Source organism: Drosophila melanogaster, chromosome 2R, assembly GCF_000001215.4.
Source record: "Drosophila melanogaster chromosome 2R".
Classification (NCBI taxonomy): domain Eukaryota; kingdom Metazoa; phylum Arthropoda; class Insecta; order Diptera; family Drosophilidae; genus Drosophila; species Drosophila melanogaster.
This window is the reverse complement of record NT_033778.4, coordinates 20264852-20281178: the sequence shown is the minus strand read 5'-3', so window position 1 is coordinate 20281178 and position 16327 is coordinate 20264852. Positions and strand designations below refer to the sequence as shown.

Below are 16327 nucleotides of genomic sequence, written 5' to 3'. Positions count from 1 at the left end.
TCGGCTGGCAACCCTGAACCGAAGCTGCTAGCTCTCACTATACCATTGCAGCCACTGCATTTGGTTTTCTGGTCTGGCGCACGACGAACGTTGCTTTGGGTCCCCACATTTCAGCCCAACAACGACTCTATACTTCAACTATATCTAATCCCTATCTGCACTTCACCTCCTTCGATACCCCGCACTTTGAAGTGAGTGTTTAAGTTTGCTCGGTGTTTTGAAAACCGTTCTGTTTTCGAACATTTTCGAAATATACGCAAAGTGATACAATACGTACTCTGGGGAGAACATTACGCAATGCATAAAAAGTGTTTGGCGAATGAGAAAAAACAATAGTTATGTAAAAAATAATGCAAGTATACATTCTCAATTTCAATATAACTTGATAAAAAAAAGAAAGTTTATAAAAAAAGTTTTTTGATGAAGTGATTTCGGATTGAATATATTATTGCCAATGCTTATCATTTACTATTGCTAATTAATTTTTAAATTATAATGATACTAGAAAAACAGTTTTTAAATAATTGTATAATCTTTCAGGATTAAAGAACATAACTTCTATGTGCTCAAACGTTTTTGACAAAAGAAAGTACGAAATATTAATTTATAGATGTAAAAACAATTAAAATAGATTAAATGTATTTAGTGTAGGCGGTACCACTTGCAATTTAGTTTGTTACATCATGACCTTAACCTTAAACCCATTCGAAACCCTTGATCTCTGTTTTCAAAGGCACTTCTCTAAGGCATCATGTTTAAGTCCCTGTTCGATGCCGCGCAGAACTCAACGTTCAAGTCGCCATTCACTAGCGTCAACTGCCAGTCAGCCACGCCCACTTCCGCCCCCACATCCACCGCGGTGGTGACCCCCACCCTCAAGGATGTTGCTCCACGCCAGCTGACTCGAAACCACAACATCGCTGCCGCTGCCGTTGCCGAGGGTGGTAAGTGGGACAAGTCCTCCTGGAATCACCAATGAGTTGGATATATAAGTATTGTTAATACCTCTGCAGACTCCTGCGAATTCGGCTCGAACCACTACTTCCTGCTGTGCGGCCTGGGCGGCATCATCTCGTGCGGCTCCACACACACCATGGTGGTGCCCCTGGATTTGGTCAAGTGCCGCCTGCAGGTGGACCCGGCCAAGTACAAGAGCGTGTTCACCGGCTTCCGCATCAGCTTGGCTGAGGAGGGCGTCCGCGGATTGGCCAAGGGATGGGCACCCACCTTCATCGGCTACTCGATGCAGGGTCTGTGCAAGTTCGGCCTGTACGAGGTCTTCAAGAAGGTGTACGGCGATGCTATCGGCGAGGAGAACGCATTCCTCTACAGAACCGGACTCTATTTGGCTGCATCGGCATCCGCTGAGTTCTTCGCCGATATCGCCCTGGCGCCCATGGAGGCGGCCAAGGTCAAGATCCAGACCACGCCCGGATTCGCCAAGACATTGCGCGAGGCTCTGCCCAAGATGACCGCCCAGGAGGGCGTGACCGCCTTCTACAAGGGCCTGGTGCCATTGTGGATGCGCCAGATCCCATACACCATGATGAAGTTCGCCTGCTTCGAGCGGACGCTGGAGCTGCTGTACAAGTATGTGGTGCCCAAGCCACGTGCCGATTGCACCAAGGGTGAGCAGTTGGTGGTGACCTTCGCCGCCGGTTACATTGCCGGCGTGTTCTGCGCCATCGTCTCGCATCCGGCGGACACAGTGGTGTCCAAGCTGAACCAGGCCAAGGGTGCCTCCGCCCTGGACGTGGCCAAGCAGCTGGGTTGGTCTGGTAAGTGCTGACATTTGATGGGATTTCCTGTTCCTCATCTAAAACATTCGCTTTTTTCCAATTCAGGATTGTGGGGCGGTTTGGTGCCCAGGATCGTGATGATCGGCACATTGACCGCCGCCCAGTGGTTCATCTACGATGCCGTCAAGGTGTTCCTGCGCATGCCACGCCCACCACCACCAGAAATGCCCGAGTCCCTGAAGAAGAAGCTGGGCGTGACTGGCGAGCAGTAAACCAAATATAAGCTAACTGTTTTTAAATTTAGAGCGAGCAGAATGTTAATCGAATTAAACTTGATTTGTATAGATAAACCACACAGTAAATAAAAACCACACAAAAATTAAACGCTCTTTGTATCAAGGGGTAAAAGAAAATTTCAATTTAAAATAACCGCCAAGCTCGAGTGCACACCTCCATATTTTCCAACACTAATTTAGCACTTTTAGTTCAATACCGAACAGCTGAGCTTAACAGCCCCGTCCAATGTCAACAAACAGAGGGAAGAAGAAGCAGCATTCAACACGCGGTTTTTTGAACTGCATTTTTATTTCACTTTTATTAAGTTAAAATAGATAATTATGGTTCAGAATAAACAGAAAACAGCGAAGCCACCAAAGCTGCTAAAAGGCGCAGCCAAGGAGCCTGCACTTTCGAAGGCGGAAAACTGGCAGAAGGTTAAAATCAAGGGCCACGTGATATCCGACGATGGTGGCGGCTTCGAGGGATTAATTGGCCTGGAGGTCCTCAAGGACTACGATGCATCGCTGGTGAAGTCCTCGCAGAAGAGGACCACATCCCGGAATCCAGACAGAGAGCGCAAGCTGAAGAAGAAAAAGAGGAAGGTATCGAAGGGCGACGAGGAGGAATCCAGCGAGAGTTCCAGCGAATCCGAAAGCGAGGATGAAGTGGCGGTCGCTGCTAGGACCAGTAAAAAAGCCCGCCTGGCCGAGCGTCATGCGCAAAAAATGCAGAAACTGCGCGAGAAGCGTGAAAAGCGAAAGGAGCTGCGGAAACAGAAGAAATCGAAGGGCAAGGAAAACGACAACAGTGAGGAGTCCAGTGATGAGCACGCGGCAGATCGTTTCGCATTGCTCAGGCCACCACCATCGGACGATGAAGAAGAAGTGGTCAAGGCGGAAGATTCGGCAGACCAACAGGAGTCGACCGACGAAGAAGCACCCGAATTAGTGCCCATCTCCACAGGCGAAGCCGAAGATATGTCCGCCTGGAACGGCCTGGGTGTTCCCGCTTCCATTTTGCGTGCCCTCGGCGAGCAAGGCTTCAAGACGCCCACACAAATCCAGGCACTGACGCTGCCGGCTGCAATCCACGGCAAAAAGGACATCCTTGGAGCAGCCGAAACGGGCAGCGGAAAAACCCTGGCCTTTGGCATACCCATGCTCGCCGGAATCATGGAGCTGAAGCAAAGGAATATTCGCTCTGGCATACGCAAGGCGCCCAAGGTGAAGGGACAGCAGCCGGAGCCAGCGGCAGATGAGCACGAGCTGACGCCCCCGCCGGAGGAGCTGGATCATGTTTCCGGTGCCAGTGATGAGGAGAGCGATGCGGAGGAGCAGGCCCAGCGTGTACAGACTCCTCTGTACGGTCTGGTTCTCACACCCACCAGGGAGTTGGCCGTGCAGGTCAAGAATCACCTGGTGGCTGCTGCAAAGTATACAGGCATTCGAGTGGCAGCCATCTTCGGAGGTCTAGCTGTTGCGAAACAGGAACGAGTACTTCGCCAGTGCCCGGACATCGTGGTGGCCACACCTGGTCGCCTCTGGGAACTTTACGCCCAGGGCAATCGACATTTGGGCAAGATCGAGGATGTCAGTTTCCTGGTCATCGACGAAACGGATCGCATGGTGGAGAAGGGACACTTCGAAGAGCTGCGCAGTCTACTCAAGGTTCTCAATTCGGACGAGCAGAAGAAGCATCAGCGCCAAAATTTTGTTTACTCGGCCACTCTGACGTTGGTCCACGATCTTCCCGATCACATGCAGAGTAAGTTACTCGGATCTTTTGAGATTCCATTAAGTAACCAAAACTCTTTCACTTTCAGAGCGAAATGTAGGTAAGCGGCCCAAATTTGTGAAACAGACGGTGGATCAGAAAATTGAAAGTCTTATTGAGGAGTTGGGCATTTCCCAGCCGAAGATTGTGGATATAACCAGTTCGCAGCGTAAGTATTCATAGTTAATCATGAACTAAACAGCAGATTTATAAAGTCCACTTGCAGAAACCGCACAAACATTGACCGAGAGCCGTCTGCTGTGTCCCATCGATCACAAGGACTATCATCTTTACTACTTTATTCAGCGCCATCCAGGACGCACCATTGTTTTTTGCAATTCCATCGATTGCGTAAAACGACTGGCCACGCTCTTCGGCCTGCTGGACTGCAATCCCCTGCCCCTGCATGCCAACATGATCCAGAAGCAGCGTCTGAAGAACCTGGAGCGATTCCGTGACAGCCCGACAGGTTTGCTGATAGCCACTGACGTGGCTGCTCGTGGCCTGGACATACCGAATGTGGAGCATGTGATTCACTACCAAGTGCCGCGCACTAGTGAGAACTACGTACACCGATCGGGACGCACTGCACGAGCGAATAAGCATGGCATAACAGTCATGTTTATGGAGCCGGGCGAGGTCAAGAGCTATGTGAAGCTGTACAAAACATTGGAGAGAAGTGAGTGAGAGACTTCTAACAGGAAGACAGACGTTCTACATATTCGTTTACTTTTTAGCTGAGGATCTGCCGCTTTTCCCCATTTTGGAGCGTTTTATGGGAGCTGTTCGCGAGCGTGTGAATCTGGCGCGAGATCTGGACAAGGAGGAGCTGAAGCTGAAGCGCGTGCAGAGTGAGCGCGGCTGGATGAAGAAGCACGCTGAGGAAATGGACATGATCATTGATGGCTACAATGACGAATCGTAAGTTTTTTTTAACAAGATCTCATTAAAATGAAGTCTATGACTAACTCTTACTTTTGCAGTGGCAGTGACCAGGATGAGGATCCATTTGTGATTGAGCGACGTCGCAATCGGCTGCGCGTGGAGACAGTTAGAGCGCAGCTCAATGCTCTCCTGGCCCAACCCATCTTCCCCAGAGGCTTCAGCTTCAAGTATCCCAACAGCGAGGCGGCCCAATTAGCCACGAGTCATACTCAAAGTGCCGTGGAGACCATGAAGGCGGCCATAGAGGACCAGAAGCAGGCCAAAAAAGATCGCAACAAGCGAAAACGGAATGCCTAATCTAACTTAAAGCTGTTTTATTGAATAAGAGATACAAAGCTATAGCCTTGGATGTTTCCATCAATGCTTTGAAACAAAGTATCGCACACCTCCATCGGTCAATGAGCGAGCGTGCTTGGCCAATAGTGTGGAAACGGACAAGTTTGGGGTGGTAAAGCACCTAGTTATAAAACCGAAAATCAAAAAAACAATCTAGATATGTGTTCATCATTACTTACTCTATGTACGGTTCCATTTCCTCCATCGTCCATCTCTTTTTAGTCTTAAATAGCGCCCGCATGCGATCGCTTATATTGGTGGGCAGTAACTCCTCTGCCAGGGAGCGTATGCAAGGCTGCGCTCCCTCCTTGTCGCAAATGCCCAGACCTCGTAGGTACTTTAAGTCGCAGGACATGCCCTCGGGCAGTACCTCCTGCCAGGTGCGCATGAACTCCTCGTTGCGAAAGCGCAAACCCGGCTGAAGAATGTTCTGTGCCACAATGCGGGAGACCAAGGACTCCTGGTACTCAAACTTGCCCGGGCAACGTTCACTGGGAATGGTATAGATATCAAACAGCCCAGCCACAACATCCTCTGGAGCTATGCCCTTCAGTGCATTGATGGTCTCCTCCCGTTCCACTTCGTCCAAGGCCCAGGAGTTTTCGCTTATCAAACCCAGCATCATGTTAATAATGCGATACTCGTATTCGTACTCCATCACGCGCATTCGCCCGTCCAGTTCTATGGCTCGATATTGGTTCAATCCCTCCATGAACTGACCGCGGCTGCACTGCACCGTGTCCAGGAGCTGCGAAAAGGTAAAGAGTAGCTTCTGCTCCACGCAGAACTCGTTCTCCGGCCCCGAATATCGAGTCAGCTGCAGTAGTTCACCCAGCTTGCGAAAGCGCGGCTTTATCTCGCGGCACTCGAAGTACTCGTGGAACACCTTGAGCACCGGCCGCTGCTCCAGAGTTCGCGGCACTTCCAGTTCATCCTCCGTGCTGTCATTGAGGCTGCGCTCCAGGGAGGCGTTGGCGTTGCCAGTGCGCGGACTCTTCAGCGGCGAGGTGCTGGTGGCGGCGGCAAACTTGAGGTCCGGTACCAGCAAAAGGCTATTGGATATTTCCGCGCCCTTCACGTCGTACGTTCGCTCATCGGTGCACAGCACCAGCTTCTCGTTCTGGCCACCCTTGAAATATAGCGTCTGGCCGTCGCGGATTTGTCCAAGCATGTGCCCATCGAGCTCCAGAAGGCGCAGATTGTCCGAATCCACGTCCGCCGAGGGAAAGTACAGAGCCTGGGTGAGTTGGGTCAACTGGCGCTCGTCCAGTTTCGCATGCTTCACAATGGCCTTCACATCCTCCGGCGTGCGAACGTAGCTATGGCGGGTGGTTGGGTAACATTATAACTCCTACGCAGGCATACCAAAGGCACTCACAGCTGGGCAGCAGACTCATCAACCTCCATGGATTCCATGTTCGCTGCATGTAAACAAAACAAAAAATTAACCAAAACAATGAGCGGGAAAAAGTAGTGGGACCAAAGCACAGCAATGTTGCTTTCGTTGAGGGTATTCAATGGCCTTTCAATATGTAAGCTTAATGTGCTTGGAAAACATTACAGCATTAATCCGCACACCCTGCAAGGGCACACTCACCGCTCAGCTGATCAGTTATTTAACGGTCGTAGCCTCGGCAAGAACGTTTCTTTTTTGAGCGGAGATTTCGCGAGCACGCGTCTTGTTTTCCGCCGTTCGCCGTGCACTTGGACGCGCACTTTAGAAAGCGTTGACTGCGCCAAAGGTCATTGCTGGGCAAGAGAAGCGTCCAATCGCCGCTGGTGGTGACGCTTGTGGAAAAATCAATTCGGACCAGTGACGGACGTCGAACTTCCAGTTCTCTGACAAGCGGAATCCAGTCAACAACAACATGCCCGTGGGAACGTTTGACGCCTGGGATGCGGCCGTGCTGATCACCATCCTGGTCATATCGGCTCTGATTGGCATCTACTACCGGTATACAGGCGGCAAGCAAAAGACCACACAGGAGTATCTGATGGCGGACCAGAGCATGACCACTTTTCCGGTCTCCTTCAGCCTGATGGCAAGCTTCATGTCCGCCATCTCACTGATGGGCGTCTCCAACGAGTCCTACGAATTTGGTACCATCTTCTGTGTGATCAACATTGCCTACGTGCTGAGTACGCCCATTGCCGCGTACTTCTTCCTTCCTGTTTTCTACAGGATGCGGACGACCAGTGTGTACGAGTATCTGGAGCGGCGCTTTGGCCAGGCCACCCGGCTGTCCGCCTCCCTGGCCTTCACCGTGCAAATGGTGCTTTACATGGGCATTGCACTCTATGCACCAGCGCTCGCTTTAGAAGCTGTAACCGGCATTCATCGGTCAATGGCCATCGTGGTCATTGGACTGGTGTGCACCTTCTATTCGACACTTGGCGGCCTGAAGGCGGTGCTCATCACGGATGTGTTTCAGTCCTTCCTCATGTTTGCCGCCATCTACGCCGTGATTGCCGTGTCGGCCATTAAAGCCGGCGGATTCGCGGCCATCTGGGATGTGGCTGTGGAGCGAGGACGCGTGAACTTCATTGAGTTTTCATTGGATCCCACCGTGAGGCATACTTGGTGGTCTCTGATCATTGGCGGCATGGTCACTTACCTCTCCTTGTATGGCGTTAATCAAACGCAAGTACAGCGACTCCTGAGTGTCCGCAATTTGAAGAGCGCTCAGTCGGCGCTTTGGTGGAACCTGCCCATCCTAGGAATGCTTAGTTTTAGCACCATTTTCAGTGGACTGTCCATATTCTACTATTATCGAGATTGTGACCCTTTGCTAAAGGGACGCATCGACAAGCGGGATCAGATCATGCCCCTTTTCGCACTGGAGACTATGGGTGAGTTGGAAAGACATCCAATAAGAATTAGCATTATTTGATTTCTTTTTCCGGCAGGTCAATATCCTGGACTGTGTGGTCTGTTCGTGTCCGGAATATTCTCCGCCAGTCTTTCCACGATTTCGTCGGCAGTTACCTCGCTGTCGGCTGTAACACTGGAGGATTACCTGAAGCCCTTGTACAAGGCGATATTTAAACGGACGCTAATTGACTCCAAGTCCACGATGCCCACCAAGATTGTGGCGTGCATTTTTGGCCTGCTTTGCATCGGTCTAGCTTTTGTCGCTGGCTCCATGGGCGGAGTTCTTCAGGCATCGCTTACCATTTTCGGTGTGGTAGGCGGTCCGCTGCTGGCCATTTTCACACTGGGAGTCTGCACTACACGCAGCAACCAAAGAGGCGTGCTGCTTGGCTTCCTCGTTTCCCTGATAGTTTCCTTCTGGATGGGATTCGGCGGACCCAAACCAAAGCCAGTTACCTTGGAGTTTAGCACAGCGGGCTGTGAGAATGCCACCGCGGTAATGGCGCGTGCCATCGAGCTCAGCTCAAAGAGCAGCGGAGTGGTCATCGAACCCGACTACTTCTGGTTATATCGAATTTCTTACTTGTGGCTGAGCGTCATCGGCTTTCTTATTGCCGTGGTCGTCGGCTATTTCAGCAGCATTGTGCTGGCTCACTGTGGAAAGGCAGAAAACGCGGAAATCTATTTGGACAAGTCTCGGAAGCAGCTGGACTACGATCTCTTCGCACCCATGCTGTCCCGCCGCTGGCGACGCCATAAAGAAGAACAAGACCAAACTGCCCAGGACGAAACGCTCACCAAACTAACTGAGCAGTAGTTCCGCCCGGCTTAGATTTAGTGTAGAATATATACATACATATAAAAGAATTTCCAGAAGGCGTCGGCTATTTGGTTAGTCGTGTTACGGATGTCGTACCTAAAAGTGCATAACTATGTGACCTTTTTGTATACCTGTGTGAACGAAACTGGCATACAGAGCGACCAAAACAGAGTCTTCCATATACACGTAAACAACGATAATTAGTAGTTATTAGTCGTGTTGCAAATGTTCACAAGCGCATCATTAAGAGGCCTCTTAAGAATAGTCAAATGTTTTTTACAAGAACGTATCAAAAGTAGGAGTCTACCTCAATGAACTTTTACAGAGGGACAATAATCAATTTGGAGCCTAAAAGCGAGTTGGCCGACTACTTTCCCATGTTGAGCATTGGCAGCCACAATGCCCCACATAAATTATTGATTTAGTAGTACATCTAATTTTAATGGGATATTTATATTCATACCTCTTAGTTACTCGATATTTGCATACATAGATAACATAATAACATTACAATAATACACTACAGTGAGCACCGCCTATAAATAGTTACTACATGGCTCTTAAAGCATTACATTGCGCCACAGTGTGAATTCTGTTTACTTATATACCTCTACTATATGTACACAAATATACTATAGACTAATTATATACTCGTGTCGTGTCGCAATCAACCATTGAACAATAACTCGGAGCAGTGAAAGTTATGTGTATTTGTAAAAGCCAAACTGCTGATCATTAAAGAAATCTGTTCTACAAAATGTGATTGCCTTTTTTTTTATTTGCTGCGGAAACATGATACTTGCAATCCCCAGCTGCAGCTTGGATTGAAATAATTACTTCGGTTGGCTCATGGGTGTTTTTCAGAAATCACGATTTGTCGAATACTTCCTGCGATAAGCAAATTCGTACGCTATCAGCTACCAAGGTTATGCGAGGCTCTCCCAACATTGCTCACTCGATGAGGAATCTATTTCGGAACGAATGCCATAACTTTCAAGCGTTTACCTTTGCCAATTGACTATTGCGCCATGCGGGAACAAAGTCTAATTGCGGGTCGGAGACAGCAAATTGCTTAAAATTGGAGAAGCCATGGGTCAGCATGTGAATATGGGTTCGCCTGTAAACAAATGCCAATTGATAGATTTGTCGAAACATCATTAATAAACCCAGACCACGCTCGTCTTGCTCATGGAAAGTTTTCAGAACGGATTGGGAGTTCAAAGTACGAATAGACTCGCATGACACACATTTTTGGCTAATGTTCTGGCGAAAGAGGAGACCAAAAGCGGTGGATAACATAGTTACGCCATAACCGATTTTTGTTTACTCTAACTTAGTGTGCGATTTACTATTTTTAACAATATTTATGTTAACCAACAAGAATCTTAAGGCATTTATTTGTATTCATTAGCAACGTCATAAAATATAATAACCATACAGATTTACATATAAGAGTATCAATTTGGCGACTGATGATTGTTTAGCCTTCATTTTTGCAACGCCAACAGATGATTTGGGCGATTTGTTAGCATTCGGAAGCAAAGCTTTCACAGATAGTTTCGCTGATACGATAAGGGTTTCGTTTGGATAGCATTCATTGAAGTGATTCATTGGGGAAGATTTATGGTTCTATTGATTCTGCTTCCTCACAAACTTCATGAACACATCCTGGAAAGTTGTATGGCTGACCGAGTAGTACAATATCTGCATCTCATCCTTCAAGTTCTCCATGTACTCGAAGATCGCGGACCACTTAATCTGCCCTCTGGGAATGCAGAAGGTGATCATGCCACGGTAGGAGTACTTCTCGCTGGGGGGAACAATTAATTATAATTAATTAAATATATACAACTCTTAGCTCTTTAAATAAATTACAATAACTATTATGCTCGATTGAGATGTAAGGTCATAATAACTTTCCTTTAATCAATCATGACTTTCTTATACACAACGTAAACAAGATTATTTTCATTTCTGTGCCAGTATGCGCGATTTGCCCAGACTATTTATATATGAGTATATTATTTGTAAATAAACCATATTCACATCCAAAGTGAGCAGCAAATGTTTATGTAGATATCTGTGTGCGTGCACTAGTGTATTGAAAATTTCAATCTGCTGTTGCAAGTGGTCAATATCGTCAATTAGCAATGATCGTGACCCAAATAAAACGAAAATAGAAAATCCTACTTTATCAATTAATATGGATACTGTTTTAGTTTGATTAATTTTTTCAGAAAACTTTGCTTTAAGACGATATGTAATGATGTCAAAATATGCATAGAAAATTACTCATACGAAACATATGCCAAAAATAATCTAAGCAAAAAGCTTGGTTAGCACATATCAATATTCTGATATAACACTTTAGTAAATATTTTTATGTACATACCTGACAGTGCTGTATGGATGGTCCTTTTTGAAGACCTCCTCCAATTCCTGCAGCAACGCCTCGTAGTCCTTGCGCATGTTCAATTCCGAATTTGTGGTGTCCGGCTGGGCGCGACTGGTCCTCGACTTCTTGACTGGTTCCACTGGTGGATTGTGATGTCTCAGCAAGTGCGCCAACATCATACGGCGAGCGCCCACCGTGCTTCCCATTTCACTATCGTTTGGAGGCATCATAGTGATCTGCATCCAATTGTCCCGCTCATCGTCCATTTCTGCTCTGGTACCCATCTTCACCTTAACGAAAATGCCCATGTTGAAGCGGTGCTTTAAACGCGATAAAGATCCGTAGCAGAGCAGCGAGCCGTGATCCATGATGCCCACATTGGTGCACAGAAACTCACACTCCTCCAAGTTGTGCGTAGTCAGCAGAATGCTGCGTCCACCCTGGCGGATGCCGTCCAAAATACTCCATATCTCGTACTTGGCATGCATGTCCACGCCGGCGGTGGGCTCATCTAGGCACATAAGCGAGGGCGCCAGGGTGCCCATGGCAATCATTAGCTTCCGCTTCGTTCCATTGCTGTATGTGCTGATGCGCTTATTCATGTGCGGTACGAGTTCAAAGCACTCGGCCAATGATGCCACCAAGCTCTTGATATATTCCCTTCGAATGCCGTTGATCAAGCAACAGAAGCGCAGCGCATCCTTGCCAGTCATGAACGACAAGAGCATCAGTTCCCGCGGACAGAATCCCACGTGTCGCGAGGCGTCCTTGGGACGCGTCTTCAGGCTGTAGCCCTTGATGTGAATGCTGCCCACCGTGATCGACTCCATGCCCACGATCATGCGGAAGATGCTGGACTTGCCAGACCCATTCCTTCCCAGCAAGCCAACGCACTCGAAACTGGTAAAAGATGTTGTGACTTTTTTACCTTCATACTAAAGTGATACTCACGGATTGAGATCCAATGTTAGGGACCGCACTGCCACAAAGCTGCCATACCGCTTCGATAGGTTCTTTAGGATCAGAGGAAAGAAGGCGTAATGCGCTGTGGTCAGGTAGGCCAATCTCCGCCGCATTTTGTCCACTTCCTTATCCTCATCCTTGTAGCTTGGGTATATCTTTTCGTTGCGAATTGACCTAAACAACAATTGGTAATCGGTTAGCATAAAGCTAGAGCACAATTGATCTAAACATAACTTGAAGACATAGTTTAGTCGGCGCGGAACCCATGCGAACACCACAATGGTAAGATACGCCGCTCCGCTGAAGATCAGGTAAGGTAGCTGCTTCAAGCTGAAGGTACTCATACGTATCGCCTCATACATTCCGCAACACAATGAATAATGTGGATGGACCAAAAGCACGGACTCAATAACAGCGTACCGAGTTTGCGGACTCTTTGGGTGAATGAAGAGGGCCAAAACACCTGGAAATAAAGTTTCCTTGCAGTATCCAAAAAGAAATACAATGAAGCCATAATTACCTATCATATTGATGTACAATATAATGCTGAACATCTTGCCGAAATCATTGGACATCAGGCACAACAGATAGGTGAATGAAATGGCGGAGAACCCGAAGGCAAGCAACTGAACTATTACGGGCAACACGGAACCTATTGTGATTCCGGCGACCACGATCAGAGGCAAGATCATTGCGATGTAAAAGCAATAGTCCCAGGACAGGTGCGACAGCCAGTAGGTGCTGCGGCTCATCCCGCTGCTGAATTGCTGGTGCTGCACTTTGGACCGGCGCTCGACGATCGGCAAAACTGCAAAGATGGCAGTGCCCAGGACTAGGTAATGGAACACCAGCACGGCAAATTCTATGGTGCTGGCGTAGATCAGTCCCCTAACTGCCTGCTGTACCGTATCCTGATACGGTTTGTTCACAATCCGAATATCAAGTTTTGCCAGCTCCTGCCCAATGGCCGCGTACACCAGGCCCATTGAGAGTGCAGAGCCGTGCTTGAGCTTGTTGTTTGACCAGGCGATGATCGAGTTGGCGTTGCTGTCGAAGGTGGCGCCGGCCAAAAACGTATGCTGCACCTTTACCTGATCCGACTCCATCTCCGCCAGGAGATAGTCATCGATAGGAGTTCCACTTGTACTCCGAACTGTTCCACCTTGCCCGATGACATTCGCCATGTAGTGTCGTTCAAACCTATTCCCCTCCGCTGGTGAATCGATCACAAAGACCGCCTTGGGGTAGATGCTCAAATCCGTGACCAGCAGCTCGGACAGATGATGATCGACCAAGAAGATGAAGATGGAAAACGAGATGATGAGCAGACAGATGATGATTGGCGTCGCAATGATCATGCAGTAGAACTTTTGGTGGCGCAAAGTGAACAGTCTCTTCTTCTCAACGATCGCCCGCCACTGGTTGCAGCACTTCACGCGACCATCGTCCTCGCGCACTTCGAAGGTGGGCAGGAGATCTGGATATTGGACATTTATAGATGTTCGAACATACATACACATATATATTCCACTTACTGAGCAGTGACAACATGGGCGATGGACTGGACAGCAAGTCAAAGGAGCTAATTCGGTTCCAGGACTGCCTCATTTCCTCTCCCATCTGCAGAAAGACACTTCCCAGTGTGGGTGCACACACACTGATCTCTGCCAGATTCAGTTCGCCTAATGCCTCCTCCAGCTCCAGAAACAAGGCCGCATATTGCTGCACATACTTCGTGGGCAGTTCGTAAGTCACGTAAATGCTGAACTCGTTGTGCAGCTTGATGTCAGGAAAACGGATTTGCAGAAAGTTCGTCACCTCCGCCACAATGCACGTGTCCATCTTGGTGCAGATCAGCAGATAAGATGAGCCCGTACCCGCGATCTGGGTGAGAAAGCCCGTGGTGCCGTATCCGATCACCTGGGCATCGCACAGGACCACAATCTGATCCGCAACCACCTCGGCCTCGTTCATGTTGTGCGTGGCCATGATGATGCAGCGACCCTTGCGTTCCCGCCTCAGCAGGTCCCACATGTTGCTGCGCATTGCAGGATCCATGCTGGTGCCGGGCTCGTCCAACAGGAGTATCTGCAATACAGGAACTTTACACTAAAGGCCACAAGGATAGGGATAGTACCTTGGAGTTTCCGCACAGATTGCAGCACAGCATGAGCATACGCTTAATACCGCTCGGCAGATTCTTCACCTTGGTATTGGCAAAGTCCTGCAAGCGGCCGATCTCCAGATACTTGTCCGTCTCGGCAGAGGCCTCCTGCCGGTTCAGTCCCTTGAGGCGGCAGTAGAACTGGAGGTGCCATCGTGCGTTAACCTTCTCGAACAGCACATTGGGCTGCGGACAAATGCACATGGATTGCCGGGCTTTCCTCTGATTGGTGGCCAAGTCATAGCCGTTGATGGTGATTTCGCCGGCGCTGGGCCTTAAGAAACCGGCTAGCAGCATTAAGATTGTCGACTTGCCCGAATCGTTGTGGCCAAGAAATACGGTGATCTCGTCTTGGTAAAAGTTCAGATTGAGATCTTTAACTGCAATCCATTCGTTGAAGACCTTTTCAATGTTCCTGGCCCGCACAATTAAGGGATGGCCTCTGATGCCCGTCTCCTGCCCTTCGACATCGAAGTCATCGGATCGAGGTCGCCTATTCCATCGACACCAAAAGGAAGGCTGGACCGGAAAATACCACTTTCTATTTTGATAACTCCTCAGCTGTTCCATGTAAGCCAGCACCAGTATGCGCAACAGGCAGCCAAACAGCATGAAAAGGAGGATGGGGCCCAGGTGCACAAATTCATCCCAATCGGTGCGCTCAAAGAGATATGTCCAGTGCAAGCCCAAACGAAGGTTTTCGCTCTTAATGAACTGCTGCAGTCCCATGGCCAACGAGCTGTTCAGGAACAAGCAGACGAATATGGTGCGCGGCAAAGTGGGAACATAGCCCATGAGCAATAGGCGCCATGGCAGGCAGCCAATCAGGTGCACGATCACTATGGCCACTTGCACGCCGACCGTGTCCGAGAAAAAGGACGAAATCATGAAGGCCGACGTGAGGACCTCTAAATTGTAGACCAGCAGAAAGAACAGCACCAGCGACGAATCACTCAGCGAAAAGTAACGCCACTTCAGCAAGAGAACCATGAATACGGTGGGAATGGACAGGAGCAGGAAGGCCACCAGAAACCAGGACAACCAGTATATCCATGCCCTCACACCCATGAGTTCCAGCATGTCCCTCAAATGATCGCGCCTTTCCATCACAATCATCTAAAAATACCATTAAGCTATCATATATGAAAGTTTCTAACTTAGTGCATACTTGGGCAAGATATGCGGCGGATATGGTGACGGGCAGGAAGAGAACTCCGCCCAAAGCTACCCTATTATCCAATCTGTCCACTTCCGCGACATCGGGATAGTGCTGCAGGATTACTTCCGGCAGGACGACGGCTTCGTTTTTGGCCCTGATCAACGCCTCGCTGAGCTTGGCTTGCACAACCAAAAATCCCTCCACCTGATAGTAATCAACGTCCATTTTGGAGTGCTTCAAGATTGAAGTGTTGTCCCAAACCATCTTGGGATTCTTGCGTAGGTGAAGCGGAAAACGCAGGCCCACCGTGACATTAATCGGAAGCTCATTTATGTCGCTGAAGCTGTCATCAAACTCAATGCCCACGTAGCCATATGTATCCTTTCCTATCAGCGCTTTATTCAATTCAGATGCGCTGGCAAAGGCCTTACTGCCAACGGCCTTCAGATCGTGAACCACATCCTCGATGACAGCAGCCAAGACTAGATTCTCAGGTGAGTAGTAAATGTACCTGGTTGGTTCATGTGGTGTTGTCAGGGTGGCCTGGACTATTGTGGCAATCGGCTTATACATACGGCACTTTGGTTGTGATGTTGACGGGCGGGTACTTCACCGACGTCTCCTCTTGCGGCTCTCGGAACAAAGCCGTCGCCGCATAAACGAGGAAGACTACGATGGGCCCCACAATGATGATCACGCTGGTTAGCGTATTGGAGAACTGGAAGCGGGCCGTCTTGCATATGACCAGCCACAGCAGGCATATGCTGCTCTGCGTCTTCACCGGCGATTCACCACTGGACATATTCGTACAATTTAGATGACGCCAACACGTAAACAGATTAGAAATATAACAAACTTCACGTATACTCCGCACTAAAACGT

General features: G+C 48.8%; 5 protein-coding genes and 1 non-coding gene across 8 annotated transcripts; 4 read left to right on the top strand and 2 right to left on the bottom strand.

Annotated features, from left to right (window-relative positions):
- Positions 1-51: 51 nt before the first annotated feature.
- Positions 52-2113, top strand: Mpcp1 (Mitochondrial phosphate carrier protein 1). Of its 3 annotated transcripts, none has more exons than NM_137624.2 (4): positions 52-191; positions 734-944; positions 1014-1778; positions 1845-2113. In NM_137624.2, exons 2-4 carry the CDS (start codon positions 752-754, stop codon positions 2009-2011), a joined length of 1125 nt encoding a protein of 374 aa, NP_611468.1. In that variant the 5' UTR covers positions 52-191; positions 734-751; the 3' UTR covers positions 2012-2113. The 3 variants fall into 3 exon arrangements, with proteins under 3 accessions (NP_611468.1, NP_001286628.1, NP_001286629.1); NM_001299699.1 differs by lacking the exon at positions 52-191 and adding an exon at positions 242-335; NM_001299700.1 differs by lacking the exon at positions 52-191 and adding an exon at positions 570-589.
- A 150-nt stretch (positions 2114-2263) lies between these two features.
- On the top strand, positions 2264-5206 carry CG9143 (uncharacterized protein). The gene is made up of 5 exons (NM_137623.3): positions 2264-3782; positions 3841-3960; positions 4018-4470; positions 4529-4712; positions 4775-5206. Exons 1-5 carry the CDS (start codon positions 2357-2359, stop codon positions 5031-5033), a joined length of 2442 nt encoding a protein of 813 aa, NP_611467.1. The 5' UTR covers positions 2264-2356; the 3' UTR covers positions 5034-5206.
- CG11788 (uncharacterized protein) lies at positions 5037-6582 on the bottom strand. The gene is made up of 3 exons (NM_137622.3): positions 6451-6582; positions 5252-6391; positions 5037-5193 (listed from the first exon to the last, which is right to left on the bottom strand). Exons 1-3 carry the CDS (start codon positions 6486-6488, stop codon positions 5094-5096), a joined length of 1278 nt encoding a protein of 425 aa, NP_611466.2. The 5' UTR covers positions 6489-6582; the 3' UTR covers positions 5037-5093.
- Positions 6583-6679: 97 nt separating this feature from the next.
- On the top strand, positions 6680-9526 carry CG10444 (uncharacterized protein). The gene is made up of 2 exons (NM_137621.3): positions 6680-7922; positions 7980-9526. The coding sequence occupies exons 1-2, from the start codon at positions 6941-6943 to the stop codon at positions 8759-8761; spliced, it is 1764 nt and encodes a 587-aa protein (NP_611465.2). The 5' UTR covers positions 6680-6940; the 3' UTR covers positions 8762-9526.
- Positions 9527-10184: 658 nt separating this feature from the next.
- On the bottom strand, positions 10185-16259 carry CG8908 (uncharacterized protein). Its single transcript, NM_137620.3, has 9 exons — positions 16021-16259; positions 15455-15956; positions 14260-15402; positions 13658-14210; positions 12643-13599; positions 12357-12585; positions 12111-12296; positions 11157-12059; positions 10185-10574 (listed from the first exon to the last, which is right to left on the bottom strand). Exons 1-9 carry the CDS (start codon positions 16245-16247, stop codon positions 10394-10396), a joined length of 4881 nt encoding a protein of 1626 aa, NP_611464.3. The 5' UTR covers positions 16248-16259; the 3' UTR covers positions 10185-10393.
- On the top strand, positions 16034-16324 carry asRNA:CR43812 (antisense RNA:CR43812). Its single transcript, NR_073891.1, has one exon.
- The last annotated feature ends 3 nt before the right edge of the window (positions 16325-16327 follow it).

What these genes read in the sequence shown, in the direction of transcription:
- CG11788 (NM_137622.3), bottom strand. Translation starts at nt 6,488, where the DNA reads ATGGAATCCATGGAGGTTGATGAGTCTGCTGCCCAGCT. An exon ending in GATGAGTCTGCTGCCCAGCT is followed by an intron (nt 6,392 to 6,450) that starts GTGAGTGCCTTT and finishes CACCCGCCATAG; the next exon opens with CTACGTTCGCACGCCGGAGG. An exon ending in GAAATGGAACCGTACATAGA is followed by an intron (nt 5,194 to 5,251) that starts GTAAGTAATGAT and finishes TTTTATAACTAG; the next exon opens with GTGCTTTACCACCCCAAACT.
- CG9143 (NM_137623.3), top strand. Translation starts at nt 2,357, where the DNA reads ATGGTTCAGAATAAACAGAAAACAGCGAAGCCACCAAAGCTGCTAAAA. An exon ending in GTACAAAACATTGGAGAGAA is followed by an intron (nt 4,471 to 4,528) that starts GTGAGTGAGAGA and finishes TTTACTTTTTAG; the next exon opens with CTGAGGATCTGCCGCTTTTC. An exon ending in GATGGCTACAATGACGAATC is followed by an intron (nt 4,713 to 4,774) that starts GTAAGTTTTTTT and finishes TTACTTTTGCAG; the next exon opens with TGGCAGTGACCAGGATGAGG.
- CG10444 (NM_137621.3), top strand. Translation starts at nt 6,941, where the DNA reads ATGCCCGTGGGAACGTTTGACGCCTGGGATGCGGCCGTGCTGATCACC. An exon ending in TTTCGCACTGGAGACTATGG is followed by an intron (nt 7,923 to 7,979) that starts GTGAGTTGGAAA and finishes TTTTTCCGGCAG; the next exon opens with GTCAATATCCTGGACTGTGT.
- Mpcp1 (NM_137624.2), top strand. Translation starts at nt 752, where the DNA reads ATGTTTAAGTCCCTGTTCGATGCCGCGCAGAACTCAACGTTCAAGTCG. An exon ending in CGCTGCCGTTGCCGAGGGTG is followed by an intron (nt 945 to 1,013) that starts GTAAGTGGGACA and finishes ATACCTCTGCAG; the next exon opens with ACTCCTGCGAATTCGGCTCG. An exon ending in CAAGCAGCTGGGTTGGTCTG is followed by an intron (nt 1,779 to 1,844) that starts GTAAGTGCTGAC and finishes TTTCCAATTCAG; the next exon opens with GATTGTGGGGCGGTTTGGTG.
- CG8908 (NM_137620.3), bottom strand. Translation starts at nt 16,247, where the DNA reads ATGTCCAGTGGTGAATCGCCGGTGAAGACGCAGAGCAGCATATGCCTG. An exon ending in ATCTGTGCGGAAACTCCAAG is followed by an intron (nt 14,211 to 14,259) that starts GTACTATCCCTA and finishes CCTGTATTGCAG; the next exon opens with ATACTCCTGTTGGACGAGCC. An exon ending in CTAACATTGGATCTCAATCC is followed by an intron (nt 12,060 to 12,110) that starts GTGAGTATCACT and finishes ATCTTTTACCAG; the next exon opens with TTTCGAGTGCGTTGGCTTGC.